Source organism: Dasypus novemcinctus, chromosome X (assembly GCF_030445035.2).
Source record: "Dasypus novemcinctus isolate mDasNov1 chromosome X, mDasNov1.1.hap2, whole genome shotgun sequence".
In the NCBI taxonomy this organism is placed as follows: Eukaryota; Metazoa; Chordata; class Mammalia; order Cingulata; family Dasypodidae; genus Dasypus; species Dasypus novemcinctus.
Genome location: NC_080704.1, coordinates 77,263,334 through 77,286,086, shown reverse-complemented (window position 1 = coordinate 77,286,086; position 22,753 = coordinate 77,263,334). Strand labels below are relative to the sequence as shown.

At 43.4% G+C, this 22,753-nt stretch overlaps 1 protein-coding gene across 5 annotated transcripts in view; it reads right to left on the bottom strand.

Annotated features, from left to right (window-relative positions):
* Positions 1–22,753, bottom strand: part of EDA (ectodysplasin A) — a 491,324-nt gene that overhangs the window by 4,250 nt on the left and 464,321 nt on the right. The window contains exons 3-7 of one of the 5 annotated variants that reach the window (XM_058291372.2): positions 14,884–14,907; positions 8,362–8,541; positions 5,427–5,461; positions 4,420–4,471; positions 1,727–1,851 (exon numbers count right to left, since the gene is read on the bottom strand). In XM_058291372.2, the coding sequence (XP_058147355.1) occupies positions 1,727–1,851; positions 4,420–4,471; positions 5,427–5,461; positions 8,362–8,541; positions 14,884–14,907 (416 nt within the window). Of the gene's footprint in view, positions 1–1,720; positions 1,852–4,419; positions 4,472–5,426; positions 5,462–8,361; positions 8,542–14,883; positions 14,908–22,753 lie in introns of all 5 variants that reach the window. The other 4 variants (XM_058291371.1, XM_058291375.1, XM_058291373.2 and 1 more) reach the window with 4 other exon arrangements.

Below are 22,753 nucleotides of genomic sequence, written 5' to 3'. Positions count from 1 at the left end.
CCACCTGAATGTGTGCCTGGTTGTCCAACAGGAAGGGCAGGATGAGAGGCTTACAGACTGCTCCCCCCACCTCCCTCCATGGGGCCCAGGTGGCTGAACAAACCTTTCTTACAACAGCACACCTCTTTTCAGCTTTGTAAAGGCAAGAACCATGCCTTATTTGCTCTTTTACATCTCCCTTCACCCATACCACTCAGCCCTGGCATGAAGCACGGTGCTCTGCACATTATCAGGGGCTCAATCAGTGCTATAGAAATAAATGAACCCAGACTAATTTCCTAGTTCAAGTCCCAAGGAGTATTTGTGTATAAACTTAGAAGTCCCTGGTTCCCCCCCAGAGGGTACCCAACAACAGCTTGCCATTTCTTTGGCTCTTTAACCAGAAGATCACTCAGCTTGGAGAACCCCACCCCAACCCCCCTGTGCTGAACTTCTTCACAGCTTCCCACAGTGCCCTTTGGCCCTCCTGTTTGATATTTGATGAAACAGATCCAAAGAGATGGAGCACCATCACCATAAATGATATAAAGATCCCAGAAGGGCAAAACCCAGGCCCCTAACTTTACTTTTTTGCCAGAAGTTAAGTGCTAACCTATGCTAACCTATGGGGATTTTCCCAGCCTGCATGGTGCCCAAGGCCTGAGGCCACTCCCAATTCTCTCCTAGGCCTGGAAAAGTGATTTTTCCATCCTTCATAATCCCCATCCATCATACCACACCCCCTTGATCCTCCACCCTCATTCCAAATAGAATTTAGCCCATAGGACATTGCAGACATACCCACTTGCCCCCTGGGGCTCAAACCTTCATCTCTCACCCTTTATCACTTTATGAAAGGAAGCTCCGGCCACAGGCTCTTCATGAGGGATCAGTGTATTGAAGTGCCATGTAATCTCTTGGGTCAAGATGCTCGGTGGGCTTGGCAAATGCTTGTTAACCCACCTTCTCTGGCCACTCTCCTGTGAGACCCATCTGCTGGCTCTGAGGTCCTTTTGGCCATTCACCTGCTTGCTGCCCACTCCACGGCTCATTTACCTCTAGCTCTGAGGAGCCACCCCAGTGGGGACAAACAACTGGGGGTGGAAGCGGAAGGGTACTGGCAGACCTGGGGAGGGGGCCCAGGGGAGGAAAAGGACAAAAGCAGAGGGAGCAAAGGGCTGAAAGAATGACAGCAGGTAGGAGGCATGGATCGATAGAGAGATACGGAGAAAAAAATGGGAGAAAGAGGAAGGAAAGATAGTCAGAGAAAGTCTGTAGGAGCAGTATGCATCATAATGCCCGAGGGGGGGGGGAGAGAGAGAGAGAGAGAGAGAGAGAGAGAGAGAGGGTTCTCAGCTGACCAGAGTTGACTTTTGACTTTCATAGAATATACTGAGACCACATTCAAGTTTGGCAGTAGAGCCAAACAGCTCAGAATGGAAACAGAGGCGGCATGCACCATGGGCCTCCGGCCCTGCAGGAGGGAATGAGGTAGCAGGGGGAAGGGTTTCTTTTCAGTTTTTTAATAATATCCATATAGGAAAAAAAAACCCCAAAGCACCCCTCCTCCCTTTCCTCCTTTCAACTCCCTCCAAGTGCTTCTCCTGCGCCCTGCACACCCCCCACCAAAGCAGGAAGTGAACCATTGGTTGGTCTTGACTGGCTCCACAGTGCCCCTCTGTGGTCTGCACCAGATCTGCATTCTGGATATAAGAAGAGTTAGGCCTAAGACCGTACTCACTTCTACCTGACTATAGATGAAGTAGGTGCCGTCCACCAGTACCTCCAGCTCCCCACTGCGGGGGTGTAGCTTAAAAACTTTGGGGTTCATAGTGATGCGAGACCAGTCATTGAGCACTCCACCTGAAAGATCTCAGTATGAGAGAAGGGCAGTCACTCAGTACATGTCAGAATGATGTGGGCAATAGAAATAAGAAACAGCAAACAAACAATACACCCTCCCTCCCCCGCCAAATCCCACTGCAACTGGGGCAGCCCAGAAGGACAAGCTTTAAGAACTGCATTTGGAAGCAGAGGGATGGTGTTCTATTTGTAAGATGGCTGCTAGGCATGCCTCAGGGCCTCTAGGGTTTGCCTGTCTATCTTCCTCCCACCTTTCCTGACCCCTTTACTGGGAAGAGTCTTTTAACCAACACTTTTGAGCTGGAATTTGGGGGTGGTGGTGGGGGGTAAGAAGAGTGGGCATGCTCTTCTATCTTTGTTGTTCTGGGGCCTGCATACACAAAATTCAGACACTAAGTGGCAGGCTAGGTCTTACTATTCAATTTTACTTTCCCAGTTGTAGTTCCTGAATCCCTCTCCTGTCTCCTCGTTTCATGGGATTTCTCTTTTCCCCTCAAGAAATTTCTCTTCATGGCTCCTCCACACACATTACTTTCTGGAAAGCCTGTCTTCTCAGGAAACCACTTGGCACAAAGAACTGTGTATCTGGAGAACCTTAAGAATCCGGGGTGATTCAGACTCCATGGTGGCCAGAGCTGGTGGCCAGCAGTAACAAAATCCCATAGGTGAGAGCGATAATCTTATGAGAGTGAGGGACAGACTACAAAGCTGTACTAGAACCACTGAGAGGGATACGAGAGGGAGTCTGGGAGCTGAGGCACCCTTGGCAAAGTATCTGTCTCTTAGATCCACCCCAATCAAGGGTGGAGGGGTAATCATGCTGCTTTGGCTGGACAGGGGGAGCCAGCATGTGAGGGGAGGGGGAAACGCTTCCCTTACCATCCTGTAGAAGAGGGATGTTCTTTCCTACCATGAGAGGAGAGAGTCCAAGCCAGGGGGCCTTTGCCCCTCTAAACCATCACCCAAGAAATTTTGTTTCTTCACCCAAGAAATTACATTTTGGATATCCATCCTGAGCCAGACTCAGGAGGCCTGCCTCTCTGGAAAAGGTAGCCATCTTTCCTAGAGGTGATAAGTAAATGGCATAGGTGTTAGGTCCCTTTTACGGGATGCTCTGCATGACGTCCTCCCACTCCTGTCTCCTTTTCCTGTGCTTCTGGTAGAACCAAATTTCAGTACTTGAGGACTGGGGATTGGCCCAGAAGTGGAAAAAAATCTTGTTCTGTGATAGTGGTAGCAAACCTGGCAACTGCTAACACAGAATAAACCCTGAGGCTACCCCTCCAGACACCCAAACAAATCTATGTCCTACTCACTCAGTCATCTCTGAACAGATAGTGATCATGGCCTACCCAGCACCCTGGGGCTCATGGCACCTGATCGCAGCAGGACTGTTTGGTTTGGGTGCCATTCTGTTCTTTATTTTATTTTATTCTTACATTTTGGAAGCTATTAGTCAGGCATCCAGGTGGCAGTCAGGGAAGTACTAAGCCCAATCATTAAGGAAACTCTTAGAGGCTGTCTTCAGGTTGCAGGTTTCTCAACCTTCATTTAGTGTTTCCACACTCACAACCCCTCCTTTCAACTCCAAGCTCTGTCAGCAACTGACATCTTGGCTAGCTTGCTGCTTCCCAAGGCTCCTGGGGGTTCATGAATTTTAGGCTTTGTTCATCCTGGGAACTGGACATTATTTCAAAGCTTTGTTCTTTAATGAATGTTCATGTCTCTTTGGGGAAAAAAGGAAACTAATCACTTAATGGAGTGTACATATACATCACTGATGCAGCGTTGTGTAGCAGAAAGAGTTGAAAGATGTAATTTTGAACCCCAGTTCCTATGCTATGAAATCTTGGAAAAGTTAATTAACCTCTCTGAACTTCAGTTTCTGTCTCTGTAAAAAGGAGCTAATACCTACCCACACTGGGCTGTTGTGTGGATCAAATGAAATAAAATACAAAAAAGTATGTTGAAAACCCTCAAGTACCATACAAATATAAGGCAGTGATTTATTATGGTATTATCCAATCTCTGGGACTCTGCTGCCTCAATTTTTAAAGGCAGGGATTACATCAAATCAGTGTTTTTCAACCTTATTGATCTGCTCTGTCTTTTGATTGACACTAGTATCTCCTGCCCCCCTCCCCGAGAGTCTAACATGCTCCCCACCCCAGAGAGAAACACCCCCTCCACCCATTTTCTGTGTAGACCCATCAGACAAGGAGAATTTAGTTTTATGTAGTTTTACCTTCTCTAACACGTATTATGAAAATGCATACAATACTACACCAACACCTAGGGTGACTCTGATATAACCTCTATCCCCCAAGAACCCCTAGGTAAGATGTTGTGTCAAGTGGCTTTCAGTTTCATCATTAGCGATTCTAAAGGCAATTTGGGTGTAGCAACTGGTCTTGGTGCAAGCAGTTGCACAGGAGAGCCAGCAGAGGGCGGGATGGAGTAGCGAATGGCCCTCTGTGCCAGCCAAGGGTACTTTGCAGGCCTGGGTGATAATTTGGAGGTTGGGGGTAAGGTAGGGGAAGAGCTCATCTTAGGGAGAGAGCCTATTTTGACTCTTACCATTCTTGACTTGAATTGCTGACCCTTGGCCCTGTAGATGCACCACAGCTGGCTGGGAGAATGAGAAGGACAGAGAGTGGTCACTGAGTAATGGCTGACTGTTCAGCTACCGGTTCCCATGTTTCCACCTCTGGTTTCTAGTCTCCTTTGGGATCCCGATTCTATTCCCTGCCCCCCGCCATCTTGGGATGCTAGTGACCCCAGTTCTACTAGAGGGTAGTATGATTCCACAGCTCTGCCACCTCCTTGCTTATGTGACCTTAGTCAAACTTAATGCCTCTAAGCCTTATTTTCATAACTGTAAAATGGGGATTATAAGAATCTCTTTCTGGCCTCCCTCACCAGGATGTTTGAAGAGCAAATGAGGTGATGGACATAAAATTGCCCTGCAAAAAAGAAAAATATCAAGCACTGTGCAGCTGTGTATATTTAGCACTGTGGCCAAACAGCTGTAGTGAAGGAGGCTGAGACAACACCAGACCAGGCAGCAGAATCTTCCAATAGAGATTAGGAAGCTCAGAGACTAGGGAGAAGCCCTTCAGGCCACTAAGCCAGCAGTCTGGACCTGGTTGGCTGTCTTTCAAGAACACACTCTTGAGCTTCTAAGCTCCTTATCCCAGGTGGTCTGAGTGCTGACAAGGTGTCTGAGGTGGCTGGGGAGTTGGAGGCCCAGGTAAGTAAGTAGGTATGACTGGAAGTTCAGTTAAGTTGCTTTACTGAGCTCGAACTCACGGTGACCCTGGGTCTCCTGAGGAGGAGGAAAAAGGGCCTGGCAAGAGTCAGTTCCCTTAGCTGAAGGCAGGCCCTGAGGCAAAGCTTTCCTATTTAGACAGATGGGAAAGGGCTGTGAGCAAAAACCAAACCAAACACAGCAAAACACCTCAGAAAGTCTAGGGTGTCCCCAGAAAATAAAGCCTCGGGGGCACATTTAATAGGGAGCAAAGTCAGAGGTGGCTCTAGCCTGTGGCTTTCCCTCTACCCCAGGAAGAGAGCAAGCCCCAGCCAACCTGATTTTCTCGAGTTCCAGCTTTATCAGCAGCACCTGCAAAATAAGACAGGCCAGTAAGAGGGCATGCTCTTGCAACTTTCCTTTCTCCTCACCTAGGCAGCCAGTTGCAGTGAGCCTTGCTCCCTGCCATCAGTTTTGTCTGTGCTTTATTCTTCAAGGCTCAGAGTTGGAGGGAGAATTAGAGAGCAAATGAAGGGACCTGGGATGGGAAAGGACATCCCTACCTTCCCTTTCCTGTCCATGATATGCATCTTCAGTGGACCTAGCATCCAGCACAGAAACTGGCCTTTTGCCAATTCTGGCCCAAGACAGGTTCCACTGATCACACAGAGGCAGAGATGAGAGGGCATTCCTGTCACTGTGAGCCACAGAGACAAGGGTTTGTGCTTCTCTACCACCCTGCTTTAGTCTTGTTGTTTATTTATTTTCTTCATGGAGCCTATTACTGAATGTAATTATCTTGTTTCTTAATGGTCTATCTCTTCCTTTAGGAAAGACAGGGGCCACTCATCATTACATCTCCTGAACATAGAATGTACTCAATTAATATCGGCAGAATGATTGGATGAAAACAATCCTTAACTATCTCTTGTGCCAATAGCCATGGTGAATCATTATTAGCCATACTTGAACTACGATTCAAAAAGCTGGGTCCTGCTGCAGAATTCTTGGACTTAGAGAAATCAGCCAGAACCAATCCATTTCTGTAAAGCCCCAAGAAACAGGAGGTGAGCAGGGGAAAGAAGTAACAATTGCTATAAGCCCAGGTAGTCCGACTCCTATCAACACCCATTAGGTAGGTCTGGATCTGCAGTCATACCTTTGAATGCCCTTCTGGGTCCAAGGGGAAAAATACAAGTAGCATTCGAATGGGTAGGGTGGTGGGGATAAGGATCTAGTGCAAGAAGCATTTAGTTCCTGGACAGGATGGTCTTGGTGCCACAGCCTGAGGGACTCATAAACTTCCAACTCCTTGACCATTGCCATTGGTGACTATTTGTCTACCTCTATGGGAAAGTGGGAAAGGCCCTTCAGAGTTCATGGGATGAAACTATCACTTTGTCCAGTCCTCAGTGTTCCTCCTTATAGTCTAGTTCCATGAAAACATCAGCATGTGGAGCTAGATGCTGGGACTCAGAGCTGACTAGCAAACCCTCTGGGCCTCTGTTATCTGGCTCATAGGAGTTTACTGGCAGGCACAGGTCCATCACAGGGGGGTTTAGGGTCAGGAAAGGCCTGTGTTACAAGGATTGAGACAGGGCAAGGGCAGGTAACTTGTCCTTGACAGATGCAAACAAGAAGTTAGAAGAGCAGTCATACTGGCTTGTTCACTTCCTAGCTCTACACTTGGTTAGGAAATCTGCATTTCGTATTGCACTCCAACCCCATCACCATTTGAAACTTCTCTTAGCAATAAGGAAGGATGGTCCAATAATGAACCCTTGATACTGATAACTGTGCTTAGGAGCCTGTGTGCCTGAAATATGAACTAGGCCTAGAGCTGCAAGGTGCCTAAGAGTTACCTCCTGAGAGCCTCCATGTTGCTCAAATGTGGCCACTCTCTAAGCCAAACTCAGTGTGTAAATGCATTACCTTCCCCCCAGTGTGGGACATGACTCCTGGGGATGAGCCTCCCTGGCACCAAGGGATTACTACCAACCACTACCTGGTGAAGCAACTAGAAAGAGACCTCGAATAAAAGGGTCAACTCAGACCAGCAGAATATCTCAGCCTACATGTTGGATCAAGTGTTAAAAACTGCTTTTTGACCTTGAATAAAAGGGAGAAATGGCAAAGACAAACGAGTTTATGTGGCTAAGAGTCTTCCAAAAAGAGTCAGGAGATCATCAGAGGGGTTGTGCTTATGCACACCTCAGCAGGACCCCAGAAAAAGCCAAAATAGTTACAACTCTAGATACTGGTTCTCCTGAAGGCTATGGAGACCCACAGGTTCTATGGTCATGGCAGATGGATTTGGAGTTCTGTGCCATGGCAGAGGGCCCTACTTTGGAATTTGTGCTCCTGAGTGTGACGGAGCTGGACTCAGACATGACTTTTCTATACGTGCCTCTTCTGTCACTTTTACTGAACCTGTGGTTAGTGCTAGGGATGGTACATACTCAGGAGACTTGAATTTCTGGACTGCCCATGTGCCAGCTGGGCCCTGAGCCTCAGCAGAGTGGCATCTCCTACTTTCTGGTTCGTTGGTACAGGGAGGTGAAGATGGTCAACATCACACCAGGGAATCAAGAGTGCCTACAACTGCAAGCAGAGGAATTGCATCCATCATCCATGTGGAATCTAAGCCCCCTCTTGATCTAGAGATGGAGAGGGCATCACCATACCAGGGTCCACAGAATGAAGGAATAAAATATGGACTAGAGTAGACTTACTGATATTCTACTATAAAACTATTATGACCAGTAATAGATGAAATTTTAGCATCGAGGTGGAGAAAGTGGCCACAGTATTTGCTGAGGGCAAGGAGAGGGAAGTAAAGATGTGATGTGAGGGCATTTTTGGGATTTTGAGTTGTTCTAAATGATATTTCAGGGTCAGAAGCTGGGCTTTATATATCCTGCCATAACACACTGAATGTACTGGGGGAAAGTGTGAACTACAGGGTAAACTATTATCTATGTAGTGCAGCAGTGCCCCAAAATGTGTTCATGGAGTGTGATGAGTGTGCCACAATGATGGGGGAGGTTGTTGGTGTGGGAGGAGTGGGGTGGGGGTAGGAGTTGGGGAGTATATGGGAACCTCTTATATTTTTTAATGTAACATTTTTTGTGTGTGATGTATAGATCTATGATCTATTAACTTTAATTAAAAAAAAACTGAAAAAAAAAAAAGAAACTTCTCTTAGGATCACACACTCCTCTCTACTAAAGTAATAAAGTTGCCTAAGTGGTTAGAGAGACAGACGAGCTCACCAGAAGGTCCCTGGAGGCCAGGGGGTCCTTGAGGACCAGGAGGACCTGGAGGGCCAGGTGGTCCCATAACAGTTGTTCCTGGAATTCCAGGAATTCCTGGAATCCCCGGGGGTCCCTGGGGTCCTGGAGGTCCTGGAGGTCCTGGAGGGCCGTTGGGCCCAGGAGGCCCTGCCTTCTTTCCTGAAACACAAGATTCAATGTTACATTTATAGTTTTTTACTGTCGGGAATGTTCAGATTCCCGGTGATACAAAGTCTGTTCTCTGGGAGTAACGGCCATTAGAGAGCTGATACTTTTATCACAGGTATTACACACACATAACATGTACACACACAGTCTCCCCACTCCATTTCATTCCATAAGCATTTTCTGAGCTATGTTTGGGGATACAGAAATAAAGAGTCTTCAAGGAACCCCCAGTCTAGTGGGGAAACAGACACTGTCACAGTATAGGAGAAGTACCGAGGCAGGCTAGTTTAGCGAATGAAACACATGGCCATGGAATCCCACTTAGAAATCCTTTGAGGGAAAGATCCCCCACAAAATCTGCTGGAAGAACCCGCGAGAATATTCCATTTAGAATGGGATTTCAGTCCAGGATCAAGGAAAAGCCCTGGCTATTCTCAAGGGGCCTTACCATTGGGCCTTCCTGGGGGATTAACAAAACAGCGAACAACTGGGACCCCTCCCAGAAATTAGCAAGTGGGAGGAATAATTACTGGTTTAAAAAGCCAGTGCAAAGACTAAATTAGCCCGTTTTACCCTTTTATGCTCTTTTTCCCTTCTTTGCCTGGACCAGTCCAAAAGTATACCTGGGACCCATAATCTGTTATTTGCTTTCTCTTCTCTCATTTTCTTAATAAACTACTGGCCTAACTAAACCGGCATGTTCTTAAATTATTTTTTGTAACATAGCCAAGAACCTAGAGAAAATCTGGCAACAGTACCATATTAGTGGTACAGTCAAAACACTTAAAAGGTCAGGGAAGGCTTCAAAAAGAAGGTCACATTTCAGCTGAGTCCAAAGGATAACTACCAAGTGGTCAGATCTATATGGGTCACTTTGGGGTTCTTCTGAAAATTGGACTTTGAGAATTCTTTTGAGAATTGTTAAAGAGTGTGGCTTTCATGTTTACTGCCCAGTTTGATGGTCTTGATGTGGATAACAAGAAGGTGCGAGGAGGGCAGCTTGACCTTAGGAACAACATTTCTGCAAGGTCTGCTGTGCTCTCCCCATCAGCTAGCCCCAGGAAGGTTTTCCATCCCATCAGGATGTACAGGAAGTGGGGTTGGGATGGAGGTGGTGCTATTTGGGAATGAGGAGGAAGTCCTTTGGAGAGGAGAGGAGAGGAATTCGGGGGGAGGGGAGGAGAAAAAAGGGAAGGCAGTGAGTAGAGACAGCTGAGGAAAAGGCAGCAGGTTTTCCTTTCTCAGGTGACTCTATAAACTCTATTTTTAGAGATCTCTGGGAAAGGAAATTCTGCAAACTCCCTTGGTAACATGTTCCAATATGTATCATCCCTCACTGTTAGGAAGTTCTTCTGTATATTTAACTGAAATTCCTCCTGTGGCTTTGTGGAGCTAGAGAATAGTTACCATCATACATATAGCAACCCTAATATACCCAAAGACATTAAGTCACCTATCAACCTCCTTTTTAAAAAATAAAATTTCATCAAAGCATATCATTCATACATGAACATACATTAAAAAAAAAAAGTGGATAGTAAAATTTGTGAATTTACAAAACAAACATGCATATCATCATACAGGGCTCCCAGACATCACCGCACCACAAATACCTTGCATTGCTGTGAAACATTTGTTACAAACTATGAAGAAGCATCATCAAAATAGTACTACTAACTATAGCCCATATCTTTGTCACCCTCTTTTCTTAAAGGCTAAATAATCCAGCTTCCCAGTCTTTCCTCAGAAGCCCTATTCTCCAATTAATTATTAATCAAGCCCACCAACCATTCCCCCTTTACTCCTTGTGATTCTTCTAGGAGAGTCCAAGTTTTCCTAATTCCATATTCCAGGCCACCCAACCTTCCCATCTGGATTTAGTTATGTTAACTGAGTCATTACTGTGGTCTAGAACCCAAACTTCCAACTCCTTCTGTTTACTTCCTCTGATTTGGGCATCTCCTCTCAAGCATGGCAGGTGGTTATAGGTGGGTGCCTTCTTTCCCCCTCATCACCTTCTCACAATTTTGTGGAAGTCCCAGGAATGGAAGCCTTTCATCAGACTCCATTACAGTGTCTTCATCTGTGATCCTGTTAGTTTTAAATACAACCCTTTCAAGTCTCACTTAAAAACATTCTTACTGACTTGGTCTCCCTGCTCCCCAGACTTGCTTTTCTTTGGCAGAATCCTGACCTGACTAATCAGGTCCTCCTTTAAATGACTCATGTCCAAGAACCCAAATGCTCATGGCAATGCCACTCACTAAGCCAATTGTCCATGTCTAACCACATCTGCATTGGAATGAAACAACAGGGTCATTGTGGGGTCCCTTCCCCAGGGAAGAAGGAGGGGAGGTCAAGAGAGCATCTCTCCCAGGAAGAGTCCTTGTAGCCTTAAAGACTTAGAGGCATGAAATTTAGTGTTCTCCCTGCACTTAGCAAAAGACTGAATCTGCCCAGTTTCTAGATCTAGCCAATTTCAAGATGCTAAACAGAAAAACCACCTCCCTTCAGATTTGGGCAGCTTCCAAATAAGGCTTATTCATTCAGTGCCCACATTTCAATTCCAGCTAGTGTAGTGGAAAGAACACGGAATCTGTAGTCAAGAGATAAGGATATAAGCCTCAGCTCTGCCATGGACATATTTTGGGCAAATCTCTTTGTCTCCCTCAGCCTTAGTTTCTCCATCTGTGAAATGAGGAGCTTGGCCTCGATGACCTAAGTTTCTTTCCAAGACTAAGGTTCTATAAGGAGGACTGCTTTACCCCTGGCAGTGGGGAAAATTACCTACCCTCGTTGTAAGGTCTACTTTCCCCTCATTATTCTCTGGAGGGGGTAGACACATAGGATAGTGCATATTGGGCTGTCCTATATCACAGCATTTCCAGGCCTAACAGTAATTTCCAAACTAGAGTGTGCTCTATGGGTAGCATAAACTTCAGCTTCGAGAATATGATTTGGGAAGAATTACAGTCAGAAACTCTTCCAGTCAAAGAGAATGATGGTTGCATTGTAAACAGAGAATGTTCACTTATGAAAATGTTAGAAGGCATTTGGGAAAAAGCTACTGCTGTGATCTAGTACTGCAGCTGGTCCTTGGTGCTTATCAGCAACCAGATTGAGGCAAGTGTGCTTCCCATACTTGTTACTTGCAGAAAGTTGAGCCCTGAGAGGAACATGTACAAAATGACCCCTGGACAAAGAGGATGAATTTAGAAGATCGCATTCCTTCTTCAGATATCTTTACTTTAACAGAGTGCTTCATTATACAAAAGTCCAGAGATTTTTGTGCTTAGAAAGTTACCCTGTGTAGTCTTAGATGAAAGAACACACACATTCCTTTCAAAGCTAAACTTCATGAAAGGGGCATTTTCCCAGGCTTTAGCTAATCCCAAATTTCTGGAAGAACAACTATACGTGAATGAGTGAAAGTGAGAGAAAGACTGTATGTTGGTTGGTGGGGGAGGGGGTGGAGGAAGAGATGGGGGAGAGAAAGAAAGAGTGTGTGTGGGCACATCTGTGTGGTGTGAGGGGGAATTCCATTAGAGGGTGAAAATTTAGTGAACAACTCAATTCACCTCTTCAGGCATGTGCCTATTCACTGTGTCCCAGGAAATTTGTGTTGAATGGTTTCTAAATCACTTTTGGCCACAGTAAATGTTTAAGGCCTATGTGTATTCTCCTCTCAATAATGGCCCATATACAAGGTGGCAGTGCCAGGCAGTGATCTGAGTCTCTGCCAGAGGCATTGCAATCTCTGAGTTGTAACTTTAGAGCTTCTAGTCTAGGCAATTGCTTTCCATTGCCACTAGCAACTGTTCTTCTCTGTGCTCACACATTGGATAATACAGCTACTGGATGCTGCTCCCCACCACACACATGCCCTTATACGCTGGTCAACCACTAGTACAAGCCATGTTCTGTTATGCCTCTGAGATATTTGAGTATGCTGTTCGCTTTGCTGGAATGTTCTTCCTCCTCTTTTTGCCTCGTCCTGCGAAGTCCAGGTCAAACACTGCTTTCTCTCTGATGTGTTCCCTCACTTCCCCTAGGGAGAATGATTTGCCCCTTTTTGGGTTCCCACAGCACCCTCTTCCTGCTTCAGTCCTAGCCTTTTTCATGCTAGACTATAATTGTGTGCTGTTCTCTGAGTCCAACTACACTGGGAGATTTTTGATGACAGGGAACATTTTTCTTCATTTCTATATCTCTAATGCTTGACAAATATAAGATACCTATTCCCTGGTGAATAAGTGAGTGACAACTGTAAATAGAAAGTTCTCTCTACTGCACTCTTTAGGAAGCAAAGTCATCCCTGGGCTTGTGTCAGGAGCAGAGGGGGTGTTCTTGTCGAAGCCACGTGAACATTCTAGGTTTGTTATACTTTCTGTCTTAAAGGGATGTGACATAAGTTAATAACTATATGCTTGAAAATAAAATCTACTTTCTTAAGAGACAGAATATCTTGGCGGTGAATGCCCAGACCCCAGTGGAAAGGTTTTCTCACTGACTCTAGCTCTCTGGCTGTTTTCCAAACTTGCTCAGCTCAGGCCCTCAGGAATTTAGGCCATCCCTCACCTTATTTACACCAGGGACACAGATTTTCCATTTGGACCATGTCACCTCAAGCAGCCAGAGTACTCTAGTGCTCAGAGAAGTGGCAGGTAGAGCTTAAGCCAGTATCTTTGGACTAGTCTGGCACTGCTAATCTACTATGTAAAGCTCCAGAAATCTTAGACAGGATCATTTCATTTAAAGTATTTTCATAAAAATCATTAGTTACACTTTACCTTTCTCCCAGGTCAGAAGCCAGAAACAAATAGGTAGTTAAATTGGTTTCATAGTTGGTTCTTTTGGTCCTAAGGAGTAGACCATATTGCTTAATCCTGTCTTTGGAGCATGTTCTGTCTTTGGATTCTCTTCTTCAAGCACTCATAGCAGAAATATAAACCAGTTCCGTCCCCCGCGTGGGGGAGCCCCACGCGCAAGGAGTGCGCCCGTGAGGAAAGCCGCCCAGCGTGAAAAGAAAGAGCAGCCTGCCCAGGAATGGCGCCGCCCACACTTCCCGTGCCGCTGACAACAGAAGCGGACAAAGAAACAAGATGCAGCAGATAGACACCAAGAACAGACAACCAGGGGAGGGGGGGAAATTAAATAAATAAATAAATCTAAAAAAAAAAAAAAAAAAAAAAAACCAGTTCCATTGCAAGTGCACTGGGAACTTACTGACCCAAAAATGGCATGACATGATGGAACTGCCCAGTTAGAAGCTCCTCTTTTGAAAATCTAAAAGATCTGGGTAACACTTAAGTCTACCTGTTCCATCATAGAGAAAATGATATTGAAACCCTCAAGCAAGAAATATCTTTCCTGACCATTTGGGAAATAGAATAGGGATAGCTTTTTAGGCCAAGAAATTGGGTATGAGCTTCTCTTAGGAGAAAGTACACATAGTCCCTACAAGCTATCTCAGGACTCCATTCACACCTGATCACCAATTTGATAAAAGAGAGAAAAATGGACAAAATATAAGTGAAGGTGTGATGATTAGGCTAATGTGTCAAGTCAGCCAGGTAATTGTACCCAGTTGTTTGGTCAAGTAAGCACTGGGCTAACTGTAATACAAGGGCATTTATGGACTTTAGTCACCATTGACTTGATTGCAGTGGTAAATCATAGATAGCTGATCACAACTATATCAATCAAGGAGATTGCCATCAGCAGTGAGTGATGCTTTATTCAGTCAGTTGAATGCCTTAAAAGGGGAAGTGATTCCAGCATTAGGTCAGAATTTCCCAGCTCATCTTTGGATAGCAAATGTCTCCCATAACTCCTCAAGAAATTTCACTGGACTTTCATTGGAGCCTCTAGTTGTAGCCTGCCTGTGGAACCAGGACTTGTGCATCCCCACGGTGACATGAGAGACTCTGATAAAATCTCTTACGACGGGCATCTCTTGTTGATTCTGTTTCCCTAGAGAACCCTGACTAATACAGAAGGGGAAAGAATAAGGAAGAAGGAAGGAAAGAGGTATAAAATGGATTGCACAGATGAGGGAGCAAGAAAGAAAATCAGAAATAATTTTTATATGTTGCTAGAGAAGCAATTGCATTTTTCCTGGATCACCTCTGAAGAACAACTTCTATTTCCTCTTGTTCCTCGGAAGCTACAATATTTCAAGAAGCGCCCATGTGATTGAATAAAATAATGGACAACCAATGCTGAAAGAAAATAGTATAAAAACGCTACTGCTTTGATATTGCCTTCTAAGTTTAGAAAATACATGATAGGGTACATCTGCAGAGATTTTATAAAAAGAGGAGCTTAACTTACCCTTTTTCTTGTTTTTAACTGGACCTATTAAAAAAAGAAAATAAAAATTCAGTCACTGAAAAGTCACAGAAAATGCTTACTCTATAAGACAGTCTTTAGGAGGGTCCCCCGAGGCACTGTAAATGTGAGGGAGCCCTCAAGTTGAGGTATTCAGGCTCTGTCTTCAGCATGAGGAGTGGGTACATCTCCATAGAGATGAAATGCCCAGAAACGCAGAACTCAACAACCTTAGGACGGCATTCCATTAATTCTGCAAGTCCTGAAGTTGAAGAGTCATGAGTTCAGGTGACGAACTGATATGAAGTCTCATGCATTTAAGCTGGAAGGAAAAAGGTTTGTTTTTGTGGAAGGAGCAGAGCAGTGGATGTTTACTTTTTAGTCACTTCCATATCATGATTTAATTTGTAGTCATTAAAACAGTTCAACCATAATACATTTGGGTTGGAGCCACATGTATTCCCATTGTAATTTAGCATAAGTGACACTTTTAAAAGAAGTGTCAACAGTTTCAATGAGAGTGAAATCACAAGCGTTTTGGGGGGTAATTACTTTTAAGAAAAACAATCCCAATCAACTGAGGGCATTCAGAAAACCCAAGTCTTTTCTAAGATAGTTATGTGACAACCACTCCCCAGACATACACAGTTTAGGTGTTTCCCAGACAGTCTCCCCCTTCCCTACCTCTGGGACTCAATTCTTTTCATTCTGTAGATGGATTTGCCTTCTTTAGATGCAGGTATTTAAAATATGTTTCAAACTCACGTGATGGTACTATTGTATAACATTAAACCACTGTAAGTGCTCTTAGGAGATTAAAAGAAATATAAGCCATTTGTATATTATTTTATAGTTTATAAAAGATATTTGCATCTATTATCTCATCTGATCCTTGCAACAACCTGATCTTTATAAGAGAAGGATCTATCAGAAGTCAGTAAAGTCTCCAACCTGGAGGGTTGCCAGTATAGCCACCAGAGCTTGCACAGGCCTCTGAAAAAACTGGTGCCTGGGTAGGCTTTCCCTGGCAAAGTAATTTCACGTGCAACAGTAGGTACTAATGAGGTGCAGGGAATGTTTTAGGTTGGGTTTAGCAACTTGCTGCACTTAAGGTCATGATATCTCCATTCTTTTATACTCCTTTCTCCCCCTTCTTTCTAGTTCTCCTACTCTTTTCACTTTTTTCTTTGCTGCCTATCCTTTATGTTTGTTAATAGTATTAAGGGACCTTGAGAACATGCCTGGAGGCTCTGGCAAGGAAGTATACCTACACAGATATTACTAAGAGGCAGTAACGCAACCTGAGAAGGGCTTCCACCTTGAATAAGAAAGATATTTGGGGAAACGGACTTGGCCCAGTGGTTAGGGCGTCCGTCTACCACATGGGAGGTCCGTGGTTCAAACCCTGGGCCTCCTTGACCCGTGTGGAGCTGGCCCATGTGCAGTGCTGATGCGCGCAAGGAGTGCCGTGCCACGCAAGGGTGTCCCCCAAGGAGTGCGCCCGTGAGGAGAGCCGCCCAGCGTGAAAATAAAGTGCAGCCTGCCCAGGAATGGCGCCGCCCACACTTCCCGTGCGGCTGACGACAACAGAAGCGGACAAAGAAACAAGACGCAGCAAATAGACACCGAGAACAGACAACCGGGGTGGGGGGGTCGGGGACTAAATAAATAAATAAATCTTAAAAAAAAAAAGGAAAGATATTTGGGGAAAGTTTTATATAGGACCAGCCGGCCCTTAAAGCCAAGTTGTGTTAGCCCTGGCCAAATTTCTGCCCATTTAAGCTGGTTAAAAGGTTAGCATTGCACTCATAGAATCAGAACGTAGAACAAAGGTTACCAGGGAATGAAGTGAGGATAGGGAATGGGAAGTTAAGGCTTACAATGTACAGGGTTCCTATTCAGAATGAAGGAAATGCTTTGGTAATAGATGGTGGTAATGTAGCACAACATTGTGTATGCAGTTAACATCACTGAAATATATATCTGAATGTGGTTAAAAGGGGAAATGTTAAATTGTATATATGGTAACGAAATAAAATTTTAAAAAAATCCATGGAAGTACACTACACAGTGAACCCTAAGTTAAACCATGGACCATAGTTAATAGTATAATTATAAAAATGTGCTTTCATCAGTTGTAACAAATGTTCCACACCAATGCAAGGTGTTGGTGGAGAGGTGGTATATGGGAATCCTGTATTTTAGGCATGGTTGCTCTGTAAACCCACAACTGCTCTAATAAAAGAAATATTTAACATTGTTAAATCAGATTTCAAAGCAGATATTGAGGAAATCAGACCAATACCAATCCTTACGGAGTATGCCTAAGGACAGTGACACAGTAAAAACTGAAACATTACAAAACAGATCCTTGAAGAACTTACAATTGGATAGGAAGATACTAAAGAGGTGGTGGTGGTGGTGGTGGGGAGACTTTAGGAATTATACTGGCTTGCTGAAGGAAAAAAACCTTCCTGAAGGAATCTGACATAAATCTGTGAGTGAAAAGAAGGTAAAGGGAAGTTTTTAAAAATGTTTTAAACTACTATTATTATACCAGAAATATCTATTCACTGAACATACATACATATATACATGCATTCAAGCAGACATATACACCTAAAAAAGAGGAGCATAAATGAAAAAATAACTTATTAAACTACCAAGAAATAACCACTATTAACATTTTTATGCACAGATATTATAGAAATGTTCTATTCACATAAATATCTATTTTTACAAAATAGGATCAAAATTAAAATGTTGTTTGAAAGTGTTAAGAATAGGGTGATACAGGAGAAAATTACAACTATTGAAACTTATGGACAATAGTTAACAGTAACACTAGTATTTTTGCAGCAATGGCAAAGAGAATATTATATCAATTCTAAGGAACAACAATAGGGGGTGTATTAGTCAGCCAAAGGGGTGCTGATCCAAAATACCAGAAATCGGTTGGTTTTATAAAGGGTATTTATTTGGGGTAGAAGCTTACGGTTACCAGGACATAAAGCACCAGTTACCTCCCTCACCAAAATCTATTGCCACATTGGCAGCAAGATGGCTGCCAACATCTGTAAGGATTTAGGCTTCCTGGGTTCCTCTCATCCTGGGGCTTGCCTCTTTCCAGGCTCAGTTGCTCTGTTTGCTCCACAAGGCCAGCTGTAGACTATTAGGTGAATGGTTTGTTTCTCTCCCGGGGGACTTCTCTTTTTCCTCACGACCAAGCTCCTCTGTGTGCTTACTTCCTGGGACTCCAGCTCAAAACTCCAACTTCCCTTCTCTGCGAGTTCCCACCCACCTCAACATCCTACTGATGTGGCCCAATTAAAACCTTAATCATTATTTAATCAAGTAAAACCTCTGAATCCAATACACTCTAAAACGCCCAGAGGAAAAGACCAGTTTACAAACAAAATCCAGTATTTCTTTTTGGAATTCATCAGTAATATCAAACTGTTACAGGGGGATATAAGGGGATATGGGATTTTTCCTTGTGGAATAATAAAAACATTCTAAAATTGACTTAGGTGATGATAGCACAACTCTGTGAGGAAAATGAGAGCCACTGAGTGTACATGTTGAATGGATTGTACAAAGCATGGGACTGTATAATACGGGGAATCCAGTGGTGGAAGATGGACTGTGGTTAACAGGACAAACATGAGAATGTTCTCTCATGAACTATAACAAATATATACTACTAACACAGGGTGTTAATAATTGGATGGGTTGTGGGGAAATACACCAAATGTAAGATATGAGATATAGTTAGTAGTAATATTTTGATGATGCTCTTTCATAGTTTGTAACAAATGTTTCACAACAATATGAGATGGTGGTGGGGTGATGTAAGGGAGCCATGTATGATGATATGCATATTTGCTTTGTAAGTTCTCAACTTTTACTACACTTATTGTTTATGTATGTTCATGTATGAATGATATACTTCAATGAAATTTTATAAAAATGTTTGATAACTTCTTTGCATGTCTATAGCAACATTTCTACATTATCATTTTAATATGGATATACCAGCATTTAATTATCTCTCATAGGCATTCACGTTATTTCTAATTTTTCCCTATTATAATCAGTGATATAGTTAATGTTTTTACATATATACACCTTTATACGTGTGTTCAAAAATTTTCTTTGGCTCAGTCATTAGAGATGGTATTGCTAGCTCAAAAGGTGTAAAAGTCTACCCTTGTATGTAGGTAAACCTAACAATTTTTTCCTTTGTAGTCACTGCCTTCAGTTGTCATGCTTATTTAGGCCCTCTCTAATTGTAATTTTTTTAAAAAATGTATTTATTTATTTATTTAACCCCCCGTTATCTGCTCTCTGTGTCTATTAGCTGTGTGTTCTTCTGTGTCTGTTTGTATTCCCATTAGGCGGCCCCGAGAAATAATCCTGGGACCTTCCAGAGTGGTAGAGAGGTGATCATTCTCTTGCACCACCTCAGCTCCCTCTTCTGTCTCTTATTGTCACTCCTCTGTGTCTCTTTTTTGTTGCATCATCTTGCTGTGCAGCTCTCTGTGTCAGTCAGAACTCCTGTGCAGGACGGTACTCCCATGTGGGCCGGTACTCCATATGGGCCAGCTTGCTGTGCAGGCCAGCTTGCCTTCATCAGGACACCCTGGACATCGAACCCTGAACCTCCTATATTGTAGATGGGAGCCCAGCTGCTTGAGCCACATCTGTTTCCCTAATTGTAATATTGTATAGTGGCCCCTTTATATTTTTTTCTAGGTTCATTTATGGTTTCATTTTTTTATACTTAAATCTATAATTCATCTGGTATAGGTTTTGGTATACAGTGTGAGGCAGGGGAGCTAAAAATCGTAATTTTTTTCCCAAAATGGCCATGCCGAGAAGAGTGATGAGGGCAGCCGGAGTTCAAATTCTTTTCTGCCACTTCATCTTGTGTCATAAAAGGGCTTTCAACAAGCATTCCCCTTGGGAAAAAATAAGGGTAGAAAATTATAGACAAGATTGTTATTAGATTGTTTTGAGACATTTCCCACAAGTGCTAAGTATATCATCTTAGCAGCACAGGTTCCTTATTGTTATAACATTGCTCACCATTGCCAGTAAATAATTCCCATGAGCCTCATCATGGACCACTTGGCTCTATATCTACCATGAACATTGCTTTCACTTAAGGTTGCGTTATAGCTTTTCAGCCTTTGGAGAGAAAATGTCAGGGAGCTTGAGCTATCCTATTCTAGAAGGGAGCATCCTGTCCCAGAGAAAATAGCATTCCTATCCCAGCTGAGTTCTATAATCTTTTGGATATATTAATTTATTTTCTCTTTATGATTTTGATCCATCTTCATATTGCCTCAAGAGTACTACTGCTATCACATGCATGCTTCTATGGTAACAAGCTACATTTCTATATAATCCCAATTCCCTCTATTTATAAACATCAGGCTTTCTGCAGGCAAAAATCACAAATGTATCAGAGTGGGGCAGACAGCCATGCAGTCCCAGCGACTGCTTTGATAGGAATAAAACTGAAATCTAACATGTTTTGATCAATGTGGGCAGGTGGTTAGTCTATTTGATACTAAGAACACAAGGTTATCAAAACCTCTGGTAACTACTCTCTTTATGTCAGTGTTACAAGTTCTACCATTACAATAATATTAGTAAGTCTACTTTGGGCCATGTTTGCCTTCCCCCCCTTATGTCTGTTCATTTAATCTTGAGGACTTTGGGATGGTGATACCCTTTCTGCTTCAGGTTGAGAGGGGGCTTAGATCTTATGGGGCAGATGGAAGGAACTATTTTAGCTTGCAGTTGTAGATGTAGATACTTACTGCTTTTTGGGGTGCTTTGAGTGGTTACCAGAGGTTCTAAAGGGAGGGGGTGGGGGAGGGAAGAATAGCTGCAACATGGGGCAGTTTTAGGGCATTGGAATTATTCTGCATGTTCTGTAGTGAGATTGAGTTATTCATCAAAAACCTCCCAACCATGAAAGTCCAGGACCAGATGGCTTCACAGGTGAATTCTAGCAATCATTCTGGAAAGAACTAATACCAATCCTGCATAAACTCTTCCAAAATATTGAAGAGAAGGGAACCTAACTCATTCTATAATGCCAACATCACTCTAATATCAAAGCCACATAAATATGCTACAAGAAAACTACAGACTAATCTCTTTAATGAACTTAGATGCAAAATTCCTCACCAAAAAACTTGCTAATTGAGTCAGAAAAAAAATCAAATGAATTATACACAATGACCAAGTGGGTTTTATCCCAGGTATGCAAGGATGGTTCAACATAAGAAAATCAATCAATATAATAAAGCACAGTAATAGATCAAAGGAAAAAAACATGCATGATCTTTTCTATCAATGCGGGAAAGGCATGACAAAATACAGCATCCTTTATTGATAAAAACACTTTGAAAGATAGGAACAGAAGGAAATTTCCTCAACATGATAAAGAGCATATATAAAAAACCCACAGCTAACATCATATGCAATGGTGAAATGCTAAAGGCTTTCCCTCTAACATTTGGAACAAGACAAGGATGCCCTTTGTCACCATTCTTATTTAACTTTGTATCAGAAGTACTTGCTTGAGCAATTAGGCAAGAAAAGGAAATAGACATCCAAATTGGAAAGGAAGAAGAAAAACTTTCACTATTTGTAGATGACATGATCCTATACATAGAAAGTCCTGAAACATCTACAAAGCTTTTTTTTTTCTTTTTCTTTTTTTCTTCATTTTCTTTTAATATTACATTCAAAGTATATGAGATACCCATATACCCTCCACCTCACCCACCCGACCCCTCCCACATCAACAACTTCTTCCATCATTGCAGCAATCCACTGCACCTGGCGAATACATTCTGGGGCACCACTGCACCACGTGGACAGTGGTCCACATTGTAGTCCACACTCTCCTCCAGTCCACCCAGTGGGCCATGGCAGGATGCACAATGTCCAGTATCCATCCCTGCAGCACCACCCAGGACAATTCCAAATCCTGAAAATGCCCCCACACCATATCTCTTCTTCCATCTCCCTACCATCAGCAGCCACTGTGACCACCCTCTCCACATCACTACTACAATTTCATCCCTTACTAATCACAATAGTTCCCCAGCAGACACCAGTAAGTCCACTCTAATCCATACTCTATTCCTCCATCCTGTGGACCCTGGGATGGTTATATCCAGTCTCCCTCTACAGCAAGAGGGGGCTTAGATTCCACATGGATGATGGATGCAATTCTCCTGCTTGCGGCTGTAGGCACTCTTGGCTCCCTGGTGTGGTGGTTGACCCTCTTCACCTCCCTGTCAGTTGGCCAGGTAAGTCCAACAAACCAGAGGGCAGGAGCTGCAAGTCTGCTGAGGTCCAGGGCTGGCCGTCACATGGACAGTCTGGAGATTCAGGTCTCCTGAGTATACACCAACCCAAACGCCAACCACAGGTCTGGTAAAAGTAACAGAAGAGGCATGTATAGAAAGGTCATACCTGAGTCCAACTCCATTACACTCAGGAAACAAACTCCAAAGTAGGGTTAACTGACATGGCCTGAACTCCAAAGCTATCTTCCATGACCATAGAACCTGTGGGTCTCTGCAGCCCTCAGGATGACCAGCACCTGGGTTTCCATCTACCTTGGTTGTTCTGGTACCCTGCTGAGGTGTGCATAAACATGACCCCTATGATGACCTCCCGACTCTTTCACAAAGTTTCTTGAGTTGATAAATAAATGAGTTCAGTAAAGTGGTGGGATATAAGATCAACATGCAAAAAGTCAGTAGTGTTTCTGTACACTAATAATGAGATATCTGAGGAGGAAATCAAGAAAAAAAATTCCATTTACAATAGCAACTAAATAACT